The sequence below is a fragment of the Chrysemys picta genome, chromosome 6 (genome assembly GCF_011386835.1).
Source record: "Chrysemys picta bellii isolate R12L10 chromosome 6, ASM1138683v2, whole genome shotgun sequence".
Taxonomy (NCBI): Eukaryota; Metazoa; Chordata; order Testudines; family Emydidae; genus Chrysemys; species Chrysemys picta.
The window spans coordinates 38,008,434-38,033,248 of record NC_088796.1 but is presented as its reverse complement, the minus strand read 5'-3'; the positions used below and the strand labels follow the sequence as shown (position 1 = coordinate 38,033,248).

The 24,815-nt window shown below is 40.1% G+C and overlaps 1 protein-coding gene across 5 annotated transcripts in view; it reads left to right on the top strand.

Annotated features, from left to right (window-relative positions):
• Nucleotides 1-24,205, top strand: part of ELOVL7 (ELOVL fatty acid elongase 7) — a 58,715-nt gene extending 34,510 nt beyond the window's left edge. For 3 of the 5 annotated variants that reach the window (XM_065599010.1, XM_005281017.5, XM_005281019.5), the window contains exons 3-9: nt 3,615-3,711; nt 8,399-8,589; nt 11,637-11,717; nt 12,521-12,577; nt 16,807-16,912; nt 20,415-20,551; nt 22,174-24,205. In XM_065599010.1, coding sequence (XP_065455082.1) covers nt 3,648-3,711; nt 8,399-8,589; nt 11,637-11,717; nt 12,521-12,577; nt 16,807-16,912; nt 20,415-20,551; nt 22,174-22,383 — 846 coding nt within the window. In that variant the 5' untranslated portion in view covers nt 3,615-3,647 and the 3' untranslated portion in view covers nt 22,384-24,205. Of the gene's footprint in view, nt 1-1,894; nt 1,995-3,614; nt 3,712-8,398; nt 8,590-11,636; nt 11,718-12,520; nt 12,578-16,806; nt 16,913-20,414; nt 20,552-22,173 lie in introns of all 5 variants that reach the window. The other 2 variants (XM_065599011.1, XM_042841722.2) reach the window with 1 other exon arrangement.
• Nucleotides 24,206-24,815: the final 610 nt, after the last annotated feature.

Here is a 24,815-nt window from a genome sequence, read left to right as displayed (position 1 = left end):
CTAGGGCTGGAGCATACATGGGGGAAAAAATATTGCCACAGCTGTTTGGAGGCGGGGGGAGGGGGGAGAGGGGTTGGAGTAGGGGTGGGAGGAGAGAGAGAGAATGAGGGCAGGGTCTCGGGGAAGAGGTGGAGTGGGGGCGAGGCCTCTGGGTGGAGCACCCACCCAGAAAAATGAAAGTCAGTACCTGTGATCTGAGGTATGTTGAGTTGCAGCACTGCTGGTGGTACCAGCGGATGATTCTGAAGTTGTAGATGTTGTAGCTGGACCTTGATAACCCCTGATGCCTAAACTGGACCTTGAAAGAAAATGGTTTTAAAAAAGTCAATAAGTATTATTTAATGCACTGCTTTAAAAAAAAAAAAATTCTAAATGAAAGATTCCTCCTCCTGCAGCTCATTGTACCACTGTTGAAATGATATAATTTATTCTAAACCCAGTTTTATAGGGAATATAGGATTATCTGAATCTATTTAAATGCTTATCTTTAGCAACATATCAAATAGCTTGGAAATTTAAAAAAAAAATATTTAAAATTTGTAAATGTGTAATTAAACTTTCCTTTTAAACAGGAAATCTTTGCCTAGAATATTTTATTATATTGGTCAATAAAAAATTGACAGAAGTCCAGCACAAGTAATAAAAATATAATTGATAAATACACCTCTACCCCGATAGAACATGATCTGATATAACACAAATTCGGATATAATGCGGTAAAGCAGCGGGGAGCTCTGGGACCTTTAAAGCGCCACCCGAGCCCCGCTGCTTTACCGCATTATATTCGAATTCGTGTGGAGCCCTGGGCTCTTTGAATCACTGCCCGAGCCTGGCTGCCGGAGCCCCAGGGCTCTGGCAGCCGGGCTCAGGCGGTGATTTAAAGGGCCAGAGGCTCTGGCCACTACGGGGAGCCCCGGGCCCTTTAAATACCCGCCTGAGCCCCGCTGCCAGAGCTCAGATGGTGATTTAAAGGGCCCGGGGCTCCCCGCAGCAGCTGGAGCACCGGGCCCTTTAAATCACCGCCGGGGAAGCCGGTTCAGTCCAGCATGGCATGGGTTATATTGGGTCCGGTCTGGTGTACCGGCAAGAGCCGGTGCTCTTGCTGGTACACCGGACCGGACTGAACCCGATATAACGCGGGCTCACCTATAAGGCGGTGAGATATTTATTTATTTATTTATTTATTTATTTATTTTGCTCCCAAGGACCGGGTTATATCTGGGTAGAGGTGTACTCCCACAACAAACTAACATACCAATTATATTTTGAAATTCATAAGTAAACCACCCAAAACACAGATTGATGACAATCTAAGTGATCATAACTAGCATAATAGGACATGGTAGTCAGTCCATAAGAATGGTGGGAAAATAATTTTACTAACTATTTGATCCACATTTTTCAGACATGTTCACATCATCATGAAAAACATTGCCTTCTGAGGAGCACTTTATGTAATGTTTCATTCTGACAATCAGGCCTTGCATCTCTTTACATTGTTTACATTTGGCACGTGTTCCATTTTTACCAGAGGTATAGCAATTTCTTGAAAATTATTCCTAAATAGGGTCTTTTTATGATCTGAAACCGGTTTTTTCTCCAGTTCCCAGGTGTTGAAATCAAACCTACACGTTGCACTCTGAAAAATGTTGTCCCTTCTTCCCATAGTGCTCTGCTTTGATACTAGTATTGCTCCTTTCTGGTTGCATGCTCTGCTCCTTCTCCCTTGTTACAGAACTCAACCCCCAGAAAAACAAAAGACCTTACAACAATGCAAGACACTAACCCACAAGCCTTTTGCACTGCAGTATTTTATTTGTTTGGAGACAGAGGGAAGCAGTTCAGAAACTAATGGATTTCTGTTTGTTTGTATCTGTCTGTGTATACATGCAAGGAGACAGAGCAAGGCCATTTACCTGAAGTGCCCAGAACCATCCAAAAGCAAGAGCTGGTAGTTACTGGACAGATCATTGTTTTTTCCCATGAGCTGGAGAGTAAGTTTCCATAGTGGATGGATTCTTAAATATTCATAATTTCAGAACTGTGCCAATCAGAGCTCCTGTAGGAAGAAGCTAGAGAATAGGGGTATGAGACCACCCAGGTGTAGGGTGACCACCCATCCCTAATTGGGTGGGACAGTTCCAAAATGTACATTTCAAGTCTGGGTCCCAGGCTGAATGACTCCAGAATAGCATTTGTCTTGGATTCCCTTTGGCACCGCTCTGTGCCTGCCCGTGCTCGGGGTGGCAGCAATCTCTTCCTGGTCACGGGGGTTAAGGTGGGCCTTAGCACTCCTAGATAAGAGGCCCCATCTCCTGCTCCTCCTCCATCCCCCAGGGGGAAGAAGGAGAAGCAAGAGTGGGATCACAGATGGGGGCAGGGCTCCTGCATGTGTCCTGTTCTTGCATTTTGAAAATGTGGTCATCCTACCCAGGTGGGCTCAATAGATGATCCTGATGAGATAGCTGATGTTGGAACCAGGCCTCTGCTTCCAGAAGATACCAACTGTGATGAATTTGCCGGACTGTTGCACCCAATACGCAGCCCCTAGATCCCCTACAGGATCAAGCCCTTAATACAGTATATGATCTATAGTACCATATTTAGAAAATTTGACCTCTGAAGTTAGATGTTTTTCTCCTGATTATTTCTTTATATAGAAAAGCAGCCTTTAATTTAGTGTTTTGTTAGAGGCTTGTGGATTCAGCATATTTATTTTTATTTAAATATTTTAAGAACTGCTTATAAATTTAGGTCTTAGCATATTTTGTAGTAAATTCAGATTTCTTTTTAAACCGTTTTTTTTTTTAAAGGAATACTTTTTATAATTTAACTAACAGAATAAAAAAACTCCAATTTTAAATAAAATCAGATTCCTTTTCCTCCCCGCCCAGAAAAAAAATCATAAATTTTTATGTACCCTGGTTTGGATGGGTATTTGCACACTGCCTTTCTCCAGCTGTGTAGAAATCTATCTATAGTCTAACATTTTAAATTAATATAGTTTGTGTGTGAATGATCCTCCTGCCTCATTCTGACTGGGTAAGTAGCATGTTTTAATGGTGCTAATCCCAGGACAGAATCTTGCAGTAAAAACAGTGATTAAATCTGCATTGGCAGACTGTAATTTACATACTAGTTATAAATGCACATCTAAATGAAGTGTGGGGAGATACGAGCCCCTCTTCTGTCATGTCTTACATCTTCATTTTCCAGCTGGCAAATGTATGGGAGTAATTTTGCAACTCTGCTTTCATAGCATCATTGTGTTGGATTTTAAAATGAAGACTGATAAGTGTGAGTAAAATATCCTGTTCATTATTATTCTCTTACTTCTAATGATTAACCACCACATGGCTTCTTCAACTGTAGAGCCTTGTGGTATTGTAACACTTTGGTATGTGGAGATTAACCAATAATATGGTTGTACTAGCTGAATAGGTTACAAGTTGCATCAAGCAGGGTATAATGCAGTTATAATGCTTACTAGTCTAATTAATATTCAGTGTACTGCTGACCTTCCCTGTTACATTATTTTCAGGGCTGCTTTTCAAAATCTTCCACCAAGAATACTCTCTAGATTTTAAAAAAAGTTTTTGTTTGTGTTTTTGCAGGAGAAGTCCTAATATCCACTTATCCCAGTGAAAATGGCCTTTAGCAATTTGACATCAAAAGCTGCACTGCTTTATGATGAATGGATTAAACATGCTGGTGAGTCATTAAATCCTAATGTCCACTAACTTTAAGGCTTTTCAACAGATGTGGAGTTGTGTTAAGCATAATTTTGTATTGCTAACTTAAAATAGCATTGTCTTCCTCTACTTACACCTAAGTTATCAAGCTAAATGTTCACATGTCTAACTGTAAAGAAAAGTAGTATAATGTCATGCAGACTTTAGAGGTGTAACTTTCGCAATTACAAAAGTTGATTTGCTAAGGATTTAAAACTTCAGACACTGTGTGTACAGAATGGCTTTCCTAAAAAGATCTCTCCTATCGGCAGAATTGCACTTTACATTTTGAAATTGTACTGGGACAGTCTAAAACTTTAATTTTATTATAAATGGAGTTACATTTTCTTAGTTAACCGATTTAAAGTATTCTGTTAGAAAGTGATGTATTTTGCGCTTTCTGGTACTAAAGTAGCAAGTGAAAGAAAATGCAAACCTTGATAATTTATCGCTGTATGTTGAAAACTCCTGTAAGTGATTCACTGCATCAAGTTCCTGTTTTGAAAGGGAGTATTCATACTCTTTCAAAGTTCAGGAATAAGTATATAAATCATTCTGTGGTTTACCGTGAATGTTTTATAGTGCTGTATATTTGCTTAGTTCCTCTTCTGAACTTGTATGTGTTAAATGTCCTGGCTTTTTATAATTCTATAGCTATGGAATTAGATGCAGGCAATGGAAAATACCATGGCTGTAGAGCATATGTTGCCTTGAACTGGACAAATATGGTGAAATCTGAACAGAAATTCACTGTAAATATGAATGGCTGAAAGATGCTGTATATCTGGGACTGGGACAAGTGAGTTCAGATTAGTACCATAGCTGAAAGCTTTTCCCCCATCATCAGTGGGAATTGGGCACAGCTGGTGCCAGGGGGCAAGCTGAAAGTGAATGGAGGTGCTAGCCCAGAGGATAGCTCTGATGGACCAGAGGAGGAGGATGAATCTCCAGAAGCAGATGATGAAGATGAGAACAAGGAGTTGATAAGGACAATGTAGGCAGAGCAGCTGTAAGACTACAGACTTGGAGTGGGAGAAACTTCATTTGGAGCCAGGGGTGTCATAGTGAGGAGTTCTTCAGCCTAAAAATACACCATGAAGTGAAGATGCAAATACCACACCAAGAGAACCTAATAGCCTGGTAAACTAACATGGAAGCTTCTCATCTAACACTCTGACTTCTGCAGTGTTAAGATGGCAGCCTTATGCAGGATTTTGGGTAGGTTAGTGGAGACTTCTAATTCTCTTTTGAGTAGTAAGGTTTTAAGAGTGTATATGGTTTATCAGGTTCTGATTGCGTGTATTGAAATTTAAAACTGCTTTGTTAGGAAACAAAACAAATAAAATACTTGAATTAAAACTTGAGCCCTTTAACAAGTGGTTGTGTGGGTCCCAGAAGGAGATGAGAGACAGGGTCTCCATGCTAATGTCGTATGCTGCTTGTGTTAGGGTTTTGTTCTTCTGCCCATCACTGGAATAGGGGAACACTAAGGAGTTAATTGATCCCAGGAGGAGTTGAATGTAATTGAGGTGCTGTTTTTGACCCATAAACACAGTACAGTTGTGTTTTGGACAGATTACCTGAAAGCCACTTCTCTCCTTGAGCAGCATCATAGCAGTTAGGATCAGATAAGTGCTCAAGATAACAGCGCTTCAGTTAAAATGGAATGGATCTGGTGGTAGGGCACTCTTGCTGAAGAATCCTTGACTCTGGAATTGAGTTGCTCACCCCATAGCCTGCCAGAGCTTGGATATGGTGTCTTGCATCATGATGTGATGAAGACATTTGTTCTCCCAGGCACAGGCAGAGGGATTATTGGGAAGGAGCTGATGGAGTCGGTGAAAGGGAGTGGCTTGTTGTGAGGGCATGGTGATCCTCTTATAGTTCTGATTACTTGCCGTGTGTGTGTGTGTGTGTGTGTGTGTGTGTGTGTCTATAGTGCCTAGAGCACTTGACTAATGCTTTGTAAATGTGAGCAAATAAATTAGAGAATTGAGCAGTTCTTTTAAAACATTGCAACAGTAAGTTGAAGGACTGGATTCATGACTTCACCCCAGTAATATGACAGCAAGCCACAAAAGCAGAATACTAATTCAAAAGCCATGTTGGTATTGTTCAAAAACCTAACAACCCCCCCAAAAGGTAATTGGTAAAAGCAGGGGTCCAAAACAACTAATCAGGTCACTATACTTCCCAGTGAAGAAGGAATAGTCAAGCCTTCCAGATCCCCATGATGATCCAGAATTAAAAAAGATGATGATGTCACTGTCAAAAGCTTGAATGTAGCTCCAACCGATGTCAATGAGGGAAACGGAGCTTGCAATGAGCAACTCTAGACACAGTACTTAACACCTTTGTAAGCTACATGGGGAGGGATTCACAGCATTTTTTCCATATGGATAATTTTAATGTGAATTCTCCCTGTTTACCATGCTGACTCAACTCTGGACCTACCAATCCCTGCACAAAACCAGATACTTCTGAGAGAGGGATGGGGACAACTTTCAGGAATTGCAAGATTTAACAGGCACTATGTTATGGCTCTACAGGTGGTAGGTAGTGGGTCAAATCATCTGGTTAAAACTTCTAGGTTAAAGCCATTCTCCAAACTAGTAAACCAAGTATGATTAAACACAAGAAGGGACAAAGTTCTTAAAAATAGGGGCTTTTCCCAATTTACAATTTGAAGTTCTTTGAGAATGTTCACACTTTCCCAAAAGAGTTTAATTTCACTCATATGCAGCCTGGATCAGTTGCTTGCAAGACCTCTTCCTCTTTTTGCTTTTAAACTACGTTGTCTTATGACAATGCATACTTTCCATGGAGTGGAGATTGATGCAAGGGGTGGGAGTCAGATCCAATCTAGGACATGTGTGTGTGAATGGATGTTGGAGGAGAGTGATGATGTGACACACACTTTTCTCAGAGTGGAAACCCTGCTTCCAAAGTTTTTGTCAAAACTTGGGCTCCAATTGATGGCATCCAATAACTGGAGTTTTCATCCCAAAGACATCCAGCAAACAGCCTTAAAAGTGACTCCATAGCCAGATTAATTGGAAGCCCTGCAGACTCCCACTAACCAAAACCTTTGCTGGGAAGACTCAGTCGCACCAATAGTGGGCATCAAAAATGTCTTAGAAGGAATGCTACAAATGTCATCATATGTGCAGCGGACATAACTCTCAGTGCCAGATGAGTTTAAGGGGTAATTTGAGTGAAACAAATTCCATAGATCAGGGGTCGGCAACGTTTGGCACGCGGCTCACCAGGGTAAGCACCCTGGCAGGCAGGGCCAGTTTATTTATCTGCTGACGCAGCAGGTTCGGCTGATCACAGCCCCCACTGGCCGCGGTTTGCCGTCCCGGGCCAATGGGGGCGGCGAGAAGCAGCGCAGGCAAGGGATTGCTGGACGCGGCTTCCCGCCGCCCCCATTGGCCCGGGACGGTGAACCGCGGCCAGTGGGGGCCGCGATCAGCCGAACCTGCCGCGTCAGCAGGTAAATAAACTGGCCCGGCCCGCCAGGGTGCTTGCCCGGCCCGCCAGGGTGCTTACCCTGGCGAGCCACGTGCCAAATGTTGCCGACCCCTGCCATAGACCAAGGGGGAGAGGGAGCGTGAACTCTGCTTACAATCTATGGATGAATAAATCTGCAAAGTATACCTGTTAATAGATTTCTGTTGGTTTTTATCATGGCGAGGGAGGAGTATGTGAAGGATGACTCTATGTGGGCAGATAGCTTTAGAATTACATACGAGTCTGTTGGGAAAGGTTTGCTTAGCCAGTATGCCCAGAATTTTCTTCAAGGTGTGGACAGAGAATTGCCTGACAGTGCATATGAGATTGGAAGTGGGGAATTAGGCAATATCCTTTAATGACTATTTGTACTATTTGTGTGTGGGACAGAACAGCCAATTGTACCTGAGGATGATGTGGTGTGCAGTAAAAGCAAGCACATGTGTAAACTTTAAATGTAAGATTTTTGTGCCTGGTTAGTGGTGCAATTTATAGTATACCTCTACCCCGATATAACACGACCTGATATAACACTAATTCGGATATAATGCGGTAAAGCAGCGCTCCGGGGGGGGGCAGGGCTGCGCACTCTGGTGGATCAAAGCAAGTTCGATATAATGTGGTTTCACCTATAACGCGGTAAGATTTTTTTTTTTTTTTTTTTTTTTTTTTTTTTTTGGCTCCCGAGGACAGCGTTATATCAGGGTAGAGGTGTATTAGTATAGCTGAGTATATATTAAGGTTTTTCTCTACATTGCCAATAAAATGGCCTTTTTAATTTGAGTTAAACGTGAAGACTTAAACTGAGAATAAATCACTGCCAGGTGATGAATGGAAAGAAACTGACCTCTGGTCTCTGGAGATTATGTGGTCAAGGGCAGCAGCGGCTTTAATCACTCACCTTGATTGGTATTCCAAAGAATCTGGCAAGGACCAATGTTGGTTTGTGAAGAGGCTAACAACCCTGGAGGTACTAAATCTTGTTAAAGCAAGTTATAAAAACCCAAAGCTAATAAGTGATTCTAAAACCTGAGTAGTGAAAGCAGAAACAATTTAAGAAAAGAATTTAACAAAAGAATATCCTCATTTTTAAGCTAATGTAGATGTAAAAAGCATTATGAAAAACCTGTGGATTTTTTTTCTCTCTCTTCTAGATCCAAGAGTGGAAGGCTTCCTACTCATGTCTTCACCTGTGCCACAGACTATTATCATTGGAGCCTATATTTATTTTGTCACTTCTTTGGGACCAAAACTCATGGAAAACCGAAAACCTTTTGAACTCAGGCAGATAATGGCATTTTACAATTTTGGTGTGGTAGCCCTTTCAGTGTATTTGACTTATGAAGTAAGTATTTCTTTATAATTACTTGTTTAACTTTTTTTTTCCAGCTAGCTCAGCTATTATTATGTAATTTTTTTGGATACCGTAATTGTGACAATTAGCATAATTGATGAGAGAGAACCTCCCTGAGAAAAATCATTTGGCATTTTTCTTAGGACAAAGTATAGAAATTTAACAATGACTGTAAATGAAAGTTAAACACAGTCAAGAGGGTGATTGTGTATTTTATATTAGACCATAATAGAACACTTTAAAACAGTGGTCCTCAAACTTTTGTACTGGTAACCCCTTTTACATAGCAAGCCTCTGAGTGTGACATCCCCCCCCTTTATAAATTAAAAACACTTTTTAAAAAAATATATTTAACACCAATATAAATGCTGGAGGCAAAGCAGGGTTTGGAGTGGAGGCTGACATCTCACGACCCCCCATGTAATAACCTCGTGACCCCCGAGGGGTCCTGAACCCCCAGTTTGAGAACCCCTGCTTTAAAACCTGGAAAATATTTAGATTTTTAGTTTTTGAACTTCTTTGGGCGAGGAAGGTTAAACTAGACTGGCAGGTTGCATGCTTGGTTTATAGTCTTTTACTTTTTGTGGCTGCCACATGATTGAATAAGTTGAGATTTTCCACACCGCACAGGGAATGTTTAAGTGCAAGATCCTCTTCAATTAGTTTTTGGTTTTTAAATTGCACAATCGCACTTTTGTAATGTTGCAAATGATCCTTTTATTTACAAAATTTAGTCTAAGGTCTCAATCCATATAAAACAAGGTTTCTAGAATAATTAATAAAACCTTTCCTAGAAGAGTTCTGGGGTGTTTGACTTGTGGTTCAACAAAAAGCTAGGCTTTTTAGGAGAAAAGAACATTTTTACTAGACCGTGATCAAGTGAGATGCATTGGGTTTAATGACCAAGAAAATAAATTTCTGTATGTGCATGGTGTGCACCTACAAATAGTCTTTTAGAGTTAACTCTTACACACTTAAAGAAATGCCAGTTTAAAGAGACTAAATTGGGACAATAAACAGTGTGGCTACTCAGCAATACTACAAGCAGCTGCCTGATAGTTTTCTACAACTGGCCAGCTGAAACAACACTATTGTGGTAGCTATTTTCATCTTTGGCATACTGGTTAGGGAATTTTTCAGATACTGCTGCCAAATTGGCTGTACTTCAGTTAACCCAGTTCCCATAACCTTCATAATGTGTTAGACTGAGCTTTTGCTTTTAAAAACAGTGCTCCAAAGTCTTTACATTTGTCTTTTAAAAAAAAAAAAAACGGATACGTTGGCTAATAATTGTTGTGCCAAATACCATAAATGCAAAGAAGGTTGAAAAGCATGCTTTCCTTTTGCATTTCCTGCTTCCACAGATCTTGTTAGGGTTGTGCTGTTTTTAGGAGTATTTAAAAAATAAACACTTGCCTCTTTCACTTTTGATGCTAATGTGATATTTGATTTGCCTATCATTAAGCCTTTATTTAAAATGTCACAAAAGAATGCATAGATACCGTATGCCAGATTTAATTAATTCTTTTCCTCATTGGCTATAAGCCATTTGTGGGTGTGTTTGGTATTCAGTTCACTTACAATGTTTGAAATTCTGTTGGTTTCAGTGTCTGCTTTGTTAAATGGGTAATCTTTTACTTGTCTTATTCAAATAATGTTTGATTGAAACTACAACTCTTCACCTACTAGGAAAACTTGGTTTCCTATTATACATGCATGGATAATTATGATTAATTAATGAATATTCATTCAACACAAGTGAAGTTTTTATAGTATTGGCTGGGATTCAGGGGGTGAGGAAGAGAGAAGACACACAGTGTAATATTTACAGTGCTGCTCTTGGCTGAGTTTTAATATAGTAATAGAAGGAGTATTAGATGCGACACCTGTTACATTGATACTGTACATCTGCATGTGATCTCAAGACAGCTCCCCATATCTTCTGACAGTTAGTCTAACTTGTATCACAAAGTAAATATTTTTGACAAGAACTCAAGATACTTGTGACCAAATAAAAGAAGTCCAGTGCTGATTCTTCTCTAGCCTCAAGCCCCTTCTGTTGGCTACAGACAACCAAACTCACTAAAACAGTTGCTGAAACAGGTTGTATGTGTATAAACTGAAGTTCAGCTGGACGTTGTGAATGGCGGGGAAACCCACGGCAGAACATTATTTACTTTGGTAAAAACTTTTTTTGGATTTGCTTTTTGGTTTTTTTTTGTCATCCCCTATTATGGACTTTTTGCAAATAGATCTAAGAAACTACGTGCAGTTCAACCTAGCATGTGAATTGGCCAAAATCATTAAGTGCATAGGGGACATCTGACAAATGTACAAATTGCAGTTCCAATTCTATGTGGCCATAGTAACTTTTGGATGTTAATTCTTGTTACTAGGATTTCCTCATTATGGTGTGATATTATTTTATTACACTGTTGGCCAGTCACAAATACATGCTGAACAGGCTACATTGTAATACAAAGATGTAATTAGCTGAATTCCCTGGTCCTGCATGTACTGTATTTCCATTTGTAGAAAATCTGTGAAGAATTGAGTTACCTTAACTTCTAAATATTAAAAATGTGGTTCTGTGTTGGTACTTGACTCTTTTTAAAAGTATCTTATGTATCAAAATGCCTGGATTCAATACCAATACTCACTTCTTTGGGGGATGGTTTATTTGTTTCAATCACCTGCTTCCCCTAGTGAGAAGAGAGACACTGATCTAATGTCTGTTCGGGGAAGCAGCTATTTCTTCTCTTGTGGCACTGAGGCTTAGGTACACTGACGTGGGTATAGTTGGGGTTCTCATCCATATTGTCAAGTTATGAGATTCAAATCTCTACAGTGCTACAGCAGCCGAGTTTAATAGTGTTGCCATCCCACATTGAGGTAGATAACAGCTGACAAGCTGACTGACTGCACAGGCTTTTTTTTTTTTTTTTTAATCATTATGTGATCATTAAGGTCAACTGAAATTAATTAATTTTCTCAAGTGATAAAGTAAATCTTTCCTTTCCCCTTTCTCCTTGTTATAGTTTCTTATGTCTGGTTGGGCCACAGGTTATTCATTCCGATGTGACCTTGTTGACTATTCCAAGTCACCTACAGCTCTGAGAGTAAGTAACCAAATGAAGCTAATTGTTATGCTACATTAACTTTTTATATTTTTTGGAATGCTTTTAATGAAAATGCCTTGATGCATAATGAAGAGCACATAAGTGACTATAAAGGGTGATGAAAGGGATGTTGGAGACAACATGTGCTAGCAGGGTGGATTGATTTAAATCAGTGACTCAAATCACCAAGTGGAAACCTTGATTTAAATATTCAATATTAATCAACTTTTCTATTTGTTCTTCAGTTCTTTCCTAAAGAAAGGTACATTTTCATTGCTTCATATAGCCCTTCAAACATGTTGAGTTACAACTAAATAGATAGAACCTTTATGCTAGATTTGGTATATCTTTTTCTACTTAGGAGTACATATGTTTGTAAACCAAACAAGCCCTTAATACAATAGGTGATATATTGTGCTATATTTATAAAGCTTGACCTCAAAATCAAATGTTTTCCCCCAGATTGTTTCTTTTTATGGAAAAGCAGCTTTTAACTCAAAGGTTTTGATAGAGACTCATGGATTCAGCGTATTTATTTTTTATTCAAATGTTTTAAGAAAGTATATAAAGTGTAGACTTGACATATCTTGTGTGATATTCAGATTTCATTAAAATGGTTTATTAAAAAAAAAATTAAATAATTTATCCAGTGTTTGCTTATTTAGTTCAACATTTTAAAGTTCCCTGAGGCTGAAAAGGCATTTGTTTTGCTTCCTTGGTTTTAAAGAAAACCAACAAAAATTATACTGATGTTCTAATGACTTCAGTAGACTTGACCCTGTGTATTTTTTGGATTTTTTTAGATGGTTCGGACTTGTTGGCTGTACTACTTCTCCAAATTCATTGAATTATTAGACACTGTAAGTATGTAGTGACACAACCTGGTAAATACTGTGATCTCCATAGAGAAAAAAGGACATTGGAATTTATAGCAGTTGGATCGTACAGTAGCTGTACTCTGTTTGTTTGACTATATGAGGTCTGATTAGTGAGCAATCAACAGAATCTGTTAGTAAAGGATAACAGTGAGAGTGGAGAAACATTTCAGGCATTTCTGTACCATAAACTTTTAAGTAGGGTTACCATATTTCAACAAGCAAAAAAGAGGACGGGAGGAGCCCCGCCCTAGCCCCGCCCCTGCCCCTCCCACTTCCCGCCCCCCCAGAACTCCCAACCCTCCCCCCGTTCCTTGTCCCCTGACTGCCCCCTCCTGGGACCCCTGCCCCTAACTGCCCCCCGGGACTCCACTCCCTATCTAAGCCTCCTTGCCTCTTGTCCCCTGACTGCCCCAACCCTTATCCACACCCCCACCCCCAGACAGACCCCTGGGACTCCCACGCCCCATCCAACCACTCCCCACCCCCTGACAGCCCCCCCCAGAACTCCCAACCCATCTAAACCCCTCTGCTCCCTGTCCCCTGACTGCTCCGATCCCTCTCCACACTCCTGCCCCGACAGCCCCCCCAGAACTCCCAACCCATCTAAACCCCTCTGCTCCCTGTCCCCTGACTGCTCCGATCCCTCTCCACACTCCTGCCCCCTGACAGCCCCCCCAGAACTCCCAACCCATCTAAACCCCTCTGCTCCCTGTCCCCTGACTGCTCCGATCCCTCTCCCCACTCCTGCCCCCTGACAGCTCCCCCCCAGAACTCCCAGCCCCCTACCCCCCGCTCCTTGTCCCCTGACTGCCCCCTCCTGGGACCCCTGCTCCTAACTGCCCTCCAGAACCCCACCCCCTACCTAAGACTCCCTGTTCCTTGTCCCCTAACTGCCCCCTCCTAAGACCCCCCCCAACTGCCCCCCAGGACCCTACCCCCTACCTGTACCCTGACTGCCCAAAACTTTCTCCACTCCCCTCCAAAAGCCCCCCCCCGTTTCTTGACTGCCCCCTCCAGAACCTCCCTGTCCCTTCTCCTGCCCCCCCTTACCCTGCTGCTCAGAACAGGGTGTTGGGCTCTGTGCCAGCCGGACACATGGCTGAGCTCCCCTGCACAACACAAAACCCGGTCCCTGGCCCTGCACAGGGTTGCCGGAGCGGGCTGCAGGAGGAGGAGCTGCCGGCCGGCTCAGAATGCAGGGAGGGGGGGGTGGGAGGAGGAAGCTGCTCCGGAGTCCAGCCCGGGACTTTCCTGCAGCCCTCCCAGCCGCTCGCTCTGCCGGGGGAGGGGGAAATCCCGGACATTGTGAGTGCTTTACAAATTCCCCCCGGACGCTATTTTTAGCACACAAAAGGAGGACATGTCCGGGTAAATCCGGACGAATGGTAACCCTATTTTAAGCCTATGTCCTCATTAGTTACAATGGGAAGTCTCTAAAAATGATAGCATGGTATGACTCTTTTAAACTGTCCTGGGAATACTACGTTAGGGTAGATAGGCTGGAAACGAGTGCTGGTTATGCTTCAAGTCTTCCTCCACTTCCTCCCCAACAACTTTTCCTCACGTTTCTCAAACATTGGCACTTGGGGGTCTGGCACAGCCAACTGTACTCACCTGCCTCAATTTAAAGTACCCATCCTGGCAGTCATGTGTAGTAACACAATGTTAACCTGACACTCTGGACTGTTTCTAAGGCCCAACTAACTAGACCTCAGATCTCCTGTTGGAGAGATTAGGAATGCTGGAAATGGAAGTTGAGTGACCTCCCTCTCTTCTCTATCTACTGACTGGTGATCTTGAATTAGTTCTGGACCTGAAAAGTTATTTTCTTCATCTGAATCCTTCTAGTTGTATATTTGCCCTTGTGCCTTCTTGTTTATTTAGGTATCTATATCTCTGCTTCTTTTTAGTTTGATTGTGAAAGTTTAATTGCTTGAAACTTTGGCAACATACTAATGTGTTACTATTGTGCTGCTAAATTTACTATTTCTAGCCATATGAAAACAGTCTTGTATGTATGTTTTCTCTGTCACATCTGAACACTCTAGTCCCCTCTTTCTGGGTGCCATCTTCTACTTGCTCTTGCCATCCGACTCTACTCTTTATTTATTTATTTTATTTATTCATTCATTCCCATCTATTGTATTCTACTTTTAGAATGTTTTTGCCCTTTACTCCCTTAACATTTTTCCTTGGCAGATTGATGGACATTTACTATGGAAGCACTATGTCCATAGAGAATATCCACATTCAACCCTCTCAATATTATCCCACCTTCCTTTTCACATCTTTGGACAGTTATTGTCTCTGCAGTGCTCTTAACATGTCAAGTGCTAGATAGTCTGTCTTTTAATCAGAACCATCGTGTAACTAATCTTTTCTGCCTTCTGTGTACTTCTTCTGTGCCTTTGAAGTCAGATCTTTAAAAAATCCTGTCTTTTCATTTGCCTCCGATACTCTTCTCAACTTGTTATACTCAGAACTTCAAGAGGTCTAAAATACTCTGGCTGGACAGTTCAGTCCTGGAATTGGGGTCATCTTTCCTGCATCCTCCATTACTTTCACTGGCTTCATAGCCATCCCTGAATGTATTAAAAGTACCTTTCTGGCTTTCAGGATTCTGTGGATTTATTTCATTCAACCCTCTGATTTCATATCCACCTCTTCATCCTGCACACTCTCATTCTCGGGTATTCGGCTCTTAAGTTACTTCCCAGTAATTGGCCACCATAAAATGGGTGTCACTTTCATTTAGATTGCTGCATCTGGAATTGACTTCCTCACTAAATATGTTGAAAATCACACTTCTCTTGCTTTAAATTCTTTCTAAACCTTGCCTACGTGCTTCACATTAGTTCAATTTTGCACTTAATGTTTTAGTCATAGATCTCAAGAGTTTTAAAAAGGTGAAGTACCATTATAACCCTTGTACAGATCAGAAATTGAAGCATGAAGGGGTACCCGGGCCTGATTTTCCAGACCCTCACTACAATGACGAAACACTGAACCAGTATGAATATTTGTTTTTTTGCTATATCTTACATAGACAGTTTTGTAATACAGTAACTCCTCACTTAACGTTATAGTTAGTTTCACTTAGTCACATTTTTCAGGAGCATATGTTAAGCAAATCCAATTTCCCCATAAGAATTAATGTAAATAGGGGGTGCTAGGTTTCAGGGAAACTTTTTTTTTTTTTTTTTTTGCCAGACAAAAGGCATTTTAAACAAGCAATTTAATACAGGTACTGTGTAAGTTTTTTAAACTATTTTAAAGGAACAATTTAATATTACAATCATCACTGCTGAGTATGAAGCTTGGTTGAGGTGATGGAGTCAGAGAATGGAAGAGGATGGATTGTCCGGCTGCTCCTCTTGCTGTTCTTGCAAGCACAGGCACTGACTTTGCCGGGGGCAGGAGGCTCAATCCTCGGCCCATCCACTCCACCCCTTCCCCCAAGCTCCCACCCTGGACCCGCCTCTTCTCTCCTCCCACCTCCTCCCCCTTTACTTTGCACGTTACATCCTTGCTCTCCCCCCCACTTCTGAACCCTGCAAGCTAGCTGATTGTCGCGGGCAGGAGGCAGGGGAGGGAGGGGGGAGGTGTGCCGAGTCCTCGCTCCTCCCTCCTGCCTCCTAAATGCCACAAGCCAGCTGATTGCCGCGGGCAGGAGGTGCGGGGAAGAGGGGGAAGGCACTGATCTGTGGGGTCTGCTGGGGGGTGGGAGGCGTGCGGGGGGGGGGGGGGGGCAATATCGTAGGGAGGCTGCCAGCTGTGGAGAAAGCAGGCAGCCAAACAACGTAATAGTGGAGCATTGCACAACTTTAAATGAGCGTGTTCCTTAATTGCTTAGCAACGTAACAATGTTAACCGGGATGACTTTAAGTGAGGCGTTACTGTGCTGTGGATGAAGAATCCTAGAAGGAGAGGTGGTTGTGGTCTAGTGGCTTGAGCATGGAGCTAGGAGTTGAGACATCTGAACTGATCAGAAATGCTGATCTTCTGCAGCATTATTTGTAATAGAAGTTTAGATTATTCAGTGCCTTTGAGAATCAACCCCTCAGTCTGTCACTCAATTTCCACATACATAAAATCAGCATAAGTGCAAAGAATTTTAATGTACTGTGTTGAGCAACCTACGTTTGTGCGTACAACTGCAAACTACTTTTACGTGTTACTTTTCTAATCTCTTATTCTTAAAACTATTTCAGATCTTTTTTGTTCTGCGAAAGAAAGAGGGCCAAATTACATTCCTGCATGTCTTGCATCACTCAATCATGCCGTGGACCTGGTGGTTCGGAGTCAAATTTGCTGCAGGTAGTCAAGAGAGCTAAAATTATGCTATATGTGTTGTAGTAAAACCTCCATACTCTATAAATGAAAAACATGTTCAAATGGACACGGTCAATTAAAAAGAAAAATTACTTGGTCATAATTTGTATCTACTAGAGTTACAAGCAATGCCCAATGATTACTGTACCTGAACTAGATTATAAAGGAGGGAGAAATCTTCCATTTGGCAACACATTGTGTATAGTCACTTCCCCCTGTTGCTGGGGGTGGAGGTGGGAGGCAGCTAGGGGCAGAAGGGATGGCATACCAATGGGGAGGTTGTGGTTTGTAAAACCCAGCGGGGGAATTATGGGGCAGGTACTTTATTATTGAAACTACTTCAAAAAATAATTGAGTAGATTTCATGTTGACATTGTCCCTTGGAACACACAAATCTAATCAGAGGGGAGAGTGTTTTCTCATCATTCTTTCTCTCTATAGCCTTAATTTTATTTAGAAATTATTCTAGTTTTTGTTGCAACTATTTCTGACTGGCCTTTGGGAGCAGAACTGTAGCGAGAGATAAGGCTGTAACTTTTCCAGCGCTAGTTAGATACAGTAATATCTGTTTGTGGAGGGCCAGCAACTTAAAAGATTTGGAAATTCAGCCAGATAGCATCCAAATGTTTGGGAACTGGGAAAACCACCTGCTGTTTTTCCCTCATCTTGGTCTTTATACTCTCTTGTTACCCTAACTTATAAATCCCTCCGCTCGCCTCAACAATCTCTCCACAGAGCAGAAATGACAAAAATCCAGAGATCCTTGCATCAGAAGCTTGTAGAATACATGGTCTTTCTAACCTGGGGCTTTACAGTGTAACAGACTTAAGGCTGCATCTTGAGCTAGAAGCATGATTCTCCAGCTCACATACGTATACCTGCAGTAGCTTGATGAGCGCTAGTGCACATATAAATAGTAACCTTACTACGGCCAGACATGCAGTGTCCGGCATGGCTTGCCATGAAGAGTATAAGCATCCTGAAAATAGTGGGCACATACTAGCTAAGTTGTGCTGCTGCCCATTGTACCACAGTGATGCTACTATTTATACTCATGCCAGCTCTCATCAAGCTACTGCAAATGTGTACGTGAGCTGGGGAATCATAGCCCTGGCTTGTAGTATAGACATAGCCTAAAAAGAGCATACAGCTTGAAACCTGCAGAGAGAATGCAAGCCTGTTGGAACCCGTGGTGGGGGATTTTATTCCTGGGGTGGTGTGTCTGGAAGGGGTTACTAGTTGAAAAATCAGTGGAGACTTGTCTGGGCATAGTTTCCTTTTCTGTAACATTTCACCCATCTTCCTTGACATTGGTTTTTTCCACAGCTTTGATGCTTAATTGAAGGAGAGAACCTTTGCCTTCCTAATCCCTCCTGTGTATATTAGTTGCATGCATACAAAAATATGTCCTGAAAGAGGTACAAAAGGTTTGCGTGGATTCCATGGAAAGTTGTCTAATGTGCAGTTAGCTAATGAAGGAGACTGCTATATTTTCACTGTGTTTGAGTCCAATTTCTAATATATAAAGAAACTCTCATGTTTTGAACTGCATCCTTTTCCCCAAATCAGTGGTACTGTAGTACTAAAATTGGAGTTACCTTCCTCTGTTTACAAATCAGACCTTTTTAGATCTGTTAATATAAAACACATTAATCTGGTATGCCCAGCACTTAACAGTAGCCCCCCCCCCCCCCCCCAAAAAAAAACAAAGATTACATTACCCATACTGTTAATTTCCTGCCCTTTAGCTGGGCTTCAGAATGGTATACCAGCTGTGCACTTGTTCCATGACAAGGCATCTCAGACTTAAATCTTCTATGTGGTAATCTGGCAAATGCTTTCCACAAAGTGTGAGAGATCCATTTTGACTTGAGTCAGTAATATTCCCTCATGTAACCTTTAGAGTATTGTTTCTTTCTCAAAGCTTTATTGCCTATCTTTTAAACTAATCTTTCCAAATGTTCTCTTTGATGTCTTAAAATAATTTCCAAGAATTTCAGTACAACTGATGTTTATCTTGTATTTCATTTCCTAGTTGTTTCTTTCCTTTAAATAATAGCATTATGCTGTCTACTGCCCAGCCCTCTGACCTTGTTCTTAGTCCAAATCATCCAAATGATTTTTTTGACGAGATGAGGATCTTCTCCTTCTTATGACCTGACAAAGAGAATTGAAAACCATTTTTATGCAGCGCAGTGACTTTCTTCTGTAACAGTATTTTTGTAATGTTGCCTAGGTAGCTTTTTTCTAATGTACGGTAACTCATTTTGAGGCTTCTTCCATGAATTTTCACTATGCAGCCTAAAAAGGTAAATAAATTTAGTCTCAGAAAAGCAGTCAAATTGTTTGGGAATATGTGACCTAGAAACACAACATTTCAGAGAGAATTTTCAATTAAAACTGATGATGGTCATCTGTGTAGGGGGAAAGCTCCACTAACTTCTCTAAACATTAATAAAGGAAACCTTTATTTTTAAAATTAGGGCTAGTTGAAACTGTTTTTGATACATAATTGGGCTTTCAACCAAATTATTTTTTTGCTAAAAGTTTTTTCATGGATTTCTCACCTGGAAATGTAGAATGTTTTGTATTTGAATTTCCACCAAATAATCAAAATGCTTTTCTCTGTCTCTCTATAAACCATTTTTTGACCAGCTATATTTAAAACTCAAGTCACTTCTTAAATATTACTACTATGGCCAAGATAATTTAACCCTATTGGAAACTGAGCAGGAGAGAGGGTTCTGGAGAAGGAAATATCTGCATGGATCCCCTCAATGACGAGTTCCTTCATTATCATTCCATTTAATGGGTTTGGGCCCAAACTTGAGGGTTGCATGGGCAGCTGAGGTCACACATCTTGAGGTCCCACACCTCTGCCCCTTGGGTCTTCCCTGGTCCTGGGAACATGGATCCTCTGGAGCTGTCCCCAGAGAGTGACTCAAAAGAATAGAGAGTAGAGCCTTGAGCTGTAGTACCTTTACTGGGAACCTCTAAGGGCTAGAGGTAGGATTGCTATATGGTTTCAGCCCCTGGACTTATGAAAAGCCAATCAAGGGATCTAGAAAAGAGGTAGAGCAGGAGGGGTGATGTCGCAGAGGTATTTGAGCCCCCTTCATGTAACACAGTAACAAAAAACTTATTTGCATTCAGTTAGACTAATTACACTTTTATTACAGCTTCGGAAAATTGACTTACCCTAGTAAAAGGCCGCAATGTTTGTATTGACTAAAGTAGTTACATAAGCATTTACTGAGAAGAAAGGGAACTGCTGAAATCTTTCAGAGTTGGTGACTACAGAGCTTAACTTGAATCTTTGTTTTATGTGCTAGTGAAAGTCGGGACACCGCTCCACACAGAGCCTCATGCTTTTATCTAGTTTTCTACTTAACTAACACAAGGCAAAAACCTTGCTTGGTTGCTAGACACGACTGTTTTTTTAGGATCGCTGGTGTAACAATCTTAGACTATTTTTATTATTCTACAGGTGGGTTAGGAACATTCCATGCTCTATTAAACTGTGTTGTGCACGTCATCATGTACAGCTACTATGGACTCTGTTCACTGGGACCAGCCTATTATAAATACTTGTGGTGGAAAAAACACATGACATCTATACAGCTTGTGAGTATTGTGTCTGAGCCAGACTTTTTGCAGTCAGTCAAGTTGTATGTGAGTGAGTTCTTAATGTCACTTCTGTGAACGTGGTTAAGAATTATTTTTACAATGGCACAAAAGAGTTTTACCTTCACTTTTCAACTGAGTTCAGCAGAAATCCTGAGACCAGTCAACTGTGTAAATAAAATCTGTTGACCTGATTTCCGGAGGTTCTGAGAACCCACAGTTATCTTTGAAGTCAGTGGGAGTTGTAGGTACTCGGTGTATTTAATTGCTTTGTACTCTTAAGTGTATTGATAAAGAACTATTTGTCCATTTAAGGACTGTTGGAGTATGAACTCTCACTAGGAACAAAGTGTGTTGTTTTTTTTTGTTTTGTGTGTTTTTTTTTTTTTTTTTAAAGAAATTTGCAAAACAGTATTAAATAAGCTAACAGTTTACATTTTTTTAAAAAGGAAGGTTACAAGGACTATTTCTTAGGATTTATCTTCCTTTAAAGTAAGGTAAACATTTGGGTCTACAGAAGTTGATGATATCTCTTTTTAATTTGGATTTGGCCTTATTAAGAAATAACTGAATTGTCTGAAGCATTTTTATCATAGCTATTGTAATTGAGCATTACGATTTTCGTATGACAATCTTTCTTAAAAAACCCTTTTAAATTCTGTGCCTCAATATTGTGTGGCTCTGAGTTCTCCAAATAAATCATAGTGTGGAAAGGGGAAACAAAGGAAACTTTTTTTTTTTTTAACCATTATCAACTTGATTACCTTTTAAATTTCTTTGGCTGCCATTTTGTTCTTGCACTAAACAAGAGTACCCCCGGGACTTTCTGTTCCATTTTATATACTTTAGACATGCTACCATTTTTGTTTCCTCTTTAAACTAAACAGATGTAATCCCTAACTATTAAAATCTTCTATAGGAAGAGAAGTTTGTTTATGCCTCTGCTCAATGGCCTAATACTTCTAGTTTACCACATTATTCTGCAAGTAGTCAATGGGACTAGTCAAGTTTAAGGGGTGGCAAAATCAATCCCTCTGAGAATGTGCCACCTTGAAAATAGCTCCAGCCAGGCCTTTCCTTCTGACTGGTAGGAAGAGATCCTTCCCTGGTCTCCCTGATATGGATCTGCTCCCCTATCCTTGTACCATGATGATGTTTATAACTTTAAAACAAAGTTACTTAATTAAAAAAAACAAAAAACCTCTCCCTGGCCAAGTAGGAGAGACAATTTGTGTAGTCCTGCAAAACTCCAATTTCTCATCAACCTTCTCTTTTTGTGTGTGCACACGTTATGCTGACAGCTATTTAAACTTCTCTCTAGTATATCTTTATTGGATATTAGGAAAAACTTTTTCACTAGGAGGGTGGTGAAGCACTGGAATGGGTTACCTAGGGAGGTGGTGGAATCTCCTTCCTTAGAGGTTTTTAAGGTCAGCCTTGACAAAGCCCTGGCTGGGATGATTTAGTTGGGAATTGGTCCTGCTTTGAGCAGGGGGTTGGACTAGATGACCTCCTGAAGTCCCTTCCAACCCTGATATTCTATGATTCTATGACCTTTTTACATTTTTCTTTTAAATCATAATGCATAACTGAGCATATTTTTCCTTGTCTGTTTCCTCCAGGTTCAATTTCTTATGGTTACAGTTCACATAGGACAAATCTACTTTATGGATGATTGTCCATACCAGTATCCAGTTTTTATATTCATTATTTGGCTCTATGGCTCTATGTTTTTACTCCTGTTTCTCCACTTCTGGTATCATGCTTACACCAGAGGGCAGAGACCACCAAAGACTATGAAAAACGGAATCAGCAAAAGCAAAGATCACTGAAGCAATGTCTCATCTATATAAATGTGTACATCTCAGATCAGTAACTTGTACTACTTGACAATCAAGATATTTAGGTGCACACTACACTGTGTACATTTTACATGTTTTTCCAAAACAGAGCTTGTATTTTTACAATAAGTTATTTGGGTTTCTGATATTGCGGGGTGGGGGGAGGGGTAATTTTCTGATTAAAGATTTGCAGGTTTTCAGTGACTTGCTGCACATATCTAGAGAAATTTTCTCTTTTTACCTAGAAGAAATGAATATTTAATTGCATTCTTACAGGTGAGATGCATATAAATAAAAATCTTCTTTAAGAAAATGTGTATGATAAGTACAGAATACTTTGAGCACTAAGAAAAGGTATAAAGAGCATTCATTTTAACTGATATCATAAGCTGTTGAAACTGTAGTTTAATTTTATTGAAATAACCATGAAAAATCAGTTACATGCATAATTTATAGAGACTAAAACACATTAATATAGTTAATACCTGTAAACATTCATATTTTTTGTACAAACTGTACCATATTAAAGAATGTAAGTTAAATAAAACCTTGGCAGATTAGTGTGTTTTTAAAAGAGAGATTTTTGGATTATAAAGTCTTTTACTAAAATGATTTAAGTTAATGAACTTTTAAAAATGTTTGTTTTTACTTAATTGAACATAAAAACTTTTGATTTAACATCCAGTCAAAAAAAAAGTGATTCATTGAAGTAGAATAACAATCTTACCTCATACTATTCAAAATTGTCTGTAGCTGTATTTTGATATCAGCAAACAGGAATGTTTACTGGAAAAAAAATCACGCAATTCAACAACCAAAACCATATTAAATTTTTAGAATAGGTTTTGTGTAAAATACAAATGGCAGTTTCATTACTTTATTTTGCTGTATTCTTTCTCCTTTCCACTGCCTGTGGAAATGAACGGTGCCTAATGAGAAATTGTTTTGTAAAATTCATGGCTAAGTTTCTCTGTTAATAGCATGTTTTTGCCATGTGGTACTAAATGAACTGTTCAAAGAGATTGCAGACTACACAGATTTATGGAGAGGGAGAAGGGGCAGATGATTGTGTACTAGTTAACTCCAAACTATGCAGAATAAACTGATAAGGGACTGGTCAGAGGGACATGTCAGCTGGCTTAGTAGCAATTTATAGGACCTAGAGCTATATGCAGATAGTGTCCCTCTACTTCTGTGAGATGGTCAAGGGATGACTATTATGCAGAACTAAGCTAAATTATATTCTGCCTTGAGATGCACACCATACAGCATTGATTGATTGATTTTGTTTTTGTGACAACTCTCACTAGTGATGGGCTGAAATCTATCTTGTACTCTGCTCTGATCTGCTGGAGTTGTGATGTTCTCTAAAATGTGTCTTCTGACCCACCCGTTTGTATTAGTGGTTAAAGAACTCCAAAAAGGCATGTTTTATTGTTATATGTACAGGATTACCAGAATAGTGTTGCAAGTGACATCTTATAAAAATAACATATCAGAGTCTTCCTTATTGAACTAATAAACATAGATTTGATTCTTGTTTTTCTGCCTTGTTAAATGTTAAAGTGGTATATGGGGACTTAGTTGCTACTTGAAGACTATTAGACATATATTTCTAATACTGTTTTTTTGTAACAAAATAAATCACAATGCTGCAATGCTTAGTTTGAATTTCTTCATTAATTTTATCTTAATCTGTGTAAAAGACTGAATACCCCCAATGAGTTGTTTTTTAATAACATGATGAAAAAACTCCATCGAAGTTGTTTTGAAATACTGTAATAAGATATTAAAGAACTAAGATTTATACCTATCTTCCAGCATGTAATTATTAATCTCTTAAATGAGTGTTTTATAACTCGTATTTCCAAATGTGCTGGGTGAGTGAAGTTTTTGATTTACTGTTTTGGTGGATTTTTTTTTTTTTTTTTTTGATGAATTGGCAAACAAATCTCAGAAAAGACCAAGATACACACTTGTGTTAGCACTGCCCATCTTTCTATGAGAATAATGTATGTACAGTCACTATTTACATGGAATACTACGTTTCCAAAAATTACTCCTCATGCCTGGTAATTTCTAGAAAACATTTTCGGGAGGTGATGGAGGTGGGGAAAGGGAAATAAAGCTACATTTTCCTTCTGTGTAGGTGTGCTGAGGAGAGGCTGCTACTGCTTAGTTTTCTTACTGTAAAAGCACTGCCCTTCTAAAAGACCCCTACCTCTAAAAGAGCAAACATTCCCTACCTCAGTAATTCCTTATTCACATACTGGATTATTTTTCCACATCTTATGTGGCCAGGCCAGACTTTGTAGTCAGCCCTCTTTGCCCCATGAAGCCTTATTTAACCAGCAAACAAAAGAATAGGTAGACATCCAGAAACAGGTCAGCAACACTCTTTTTTTCTTAAAGGTGAGTAGTGA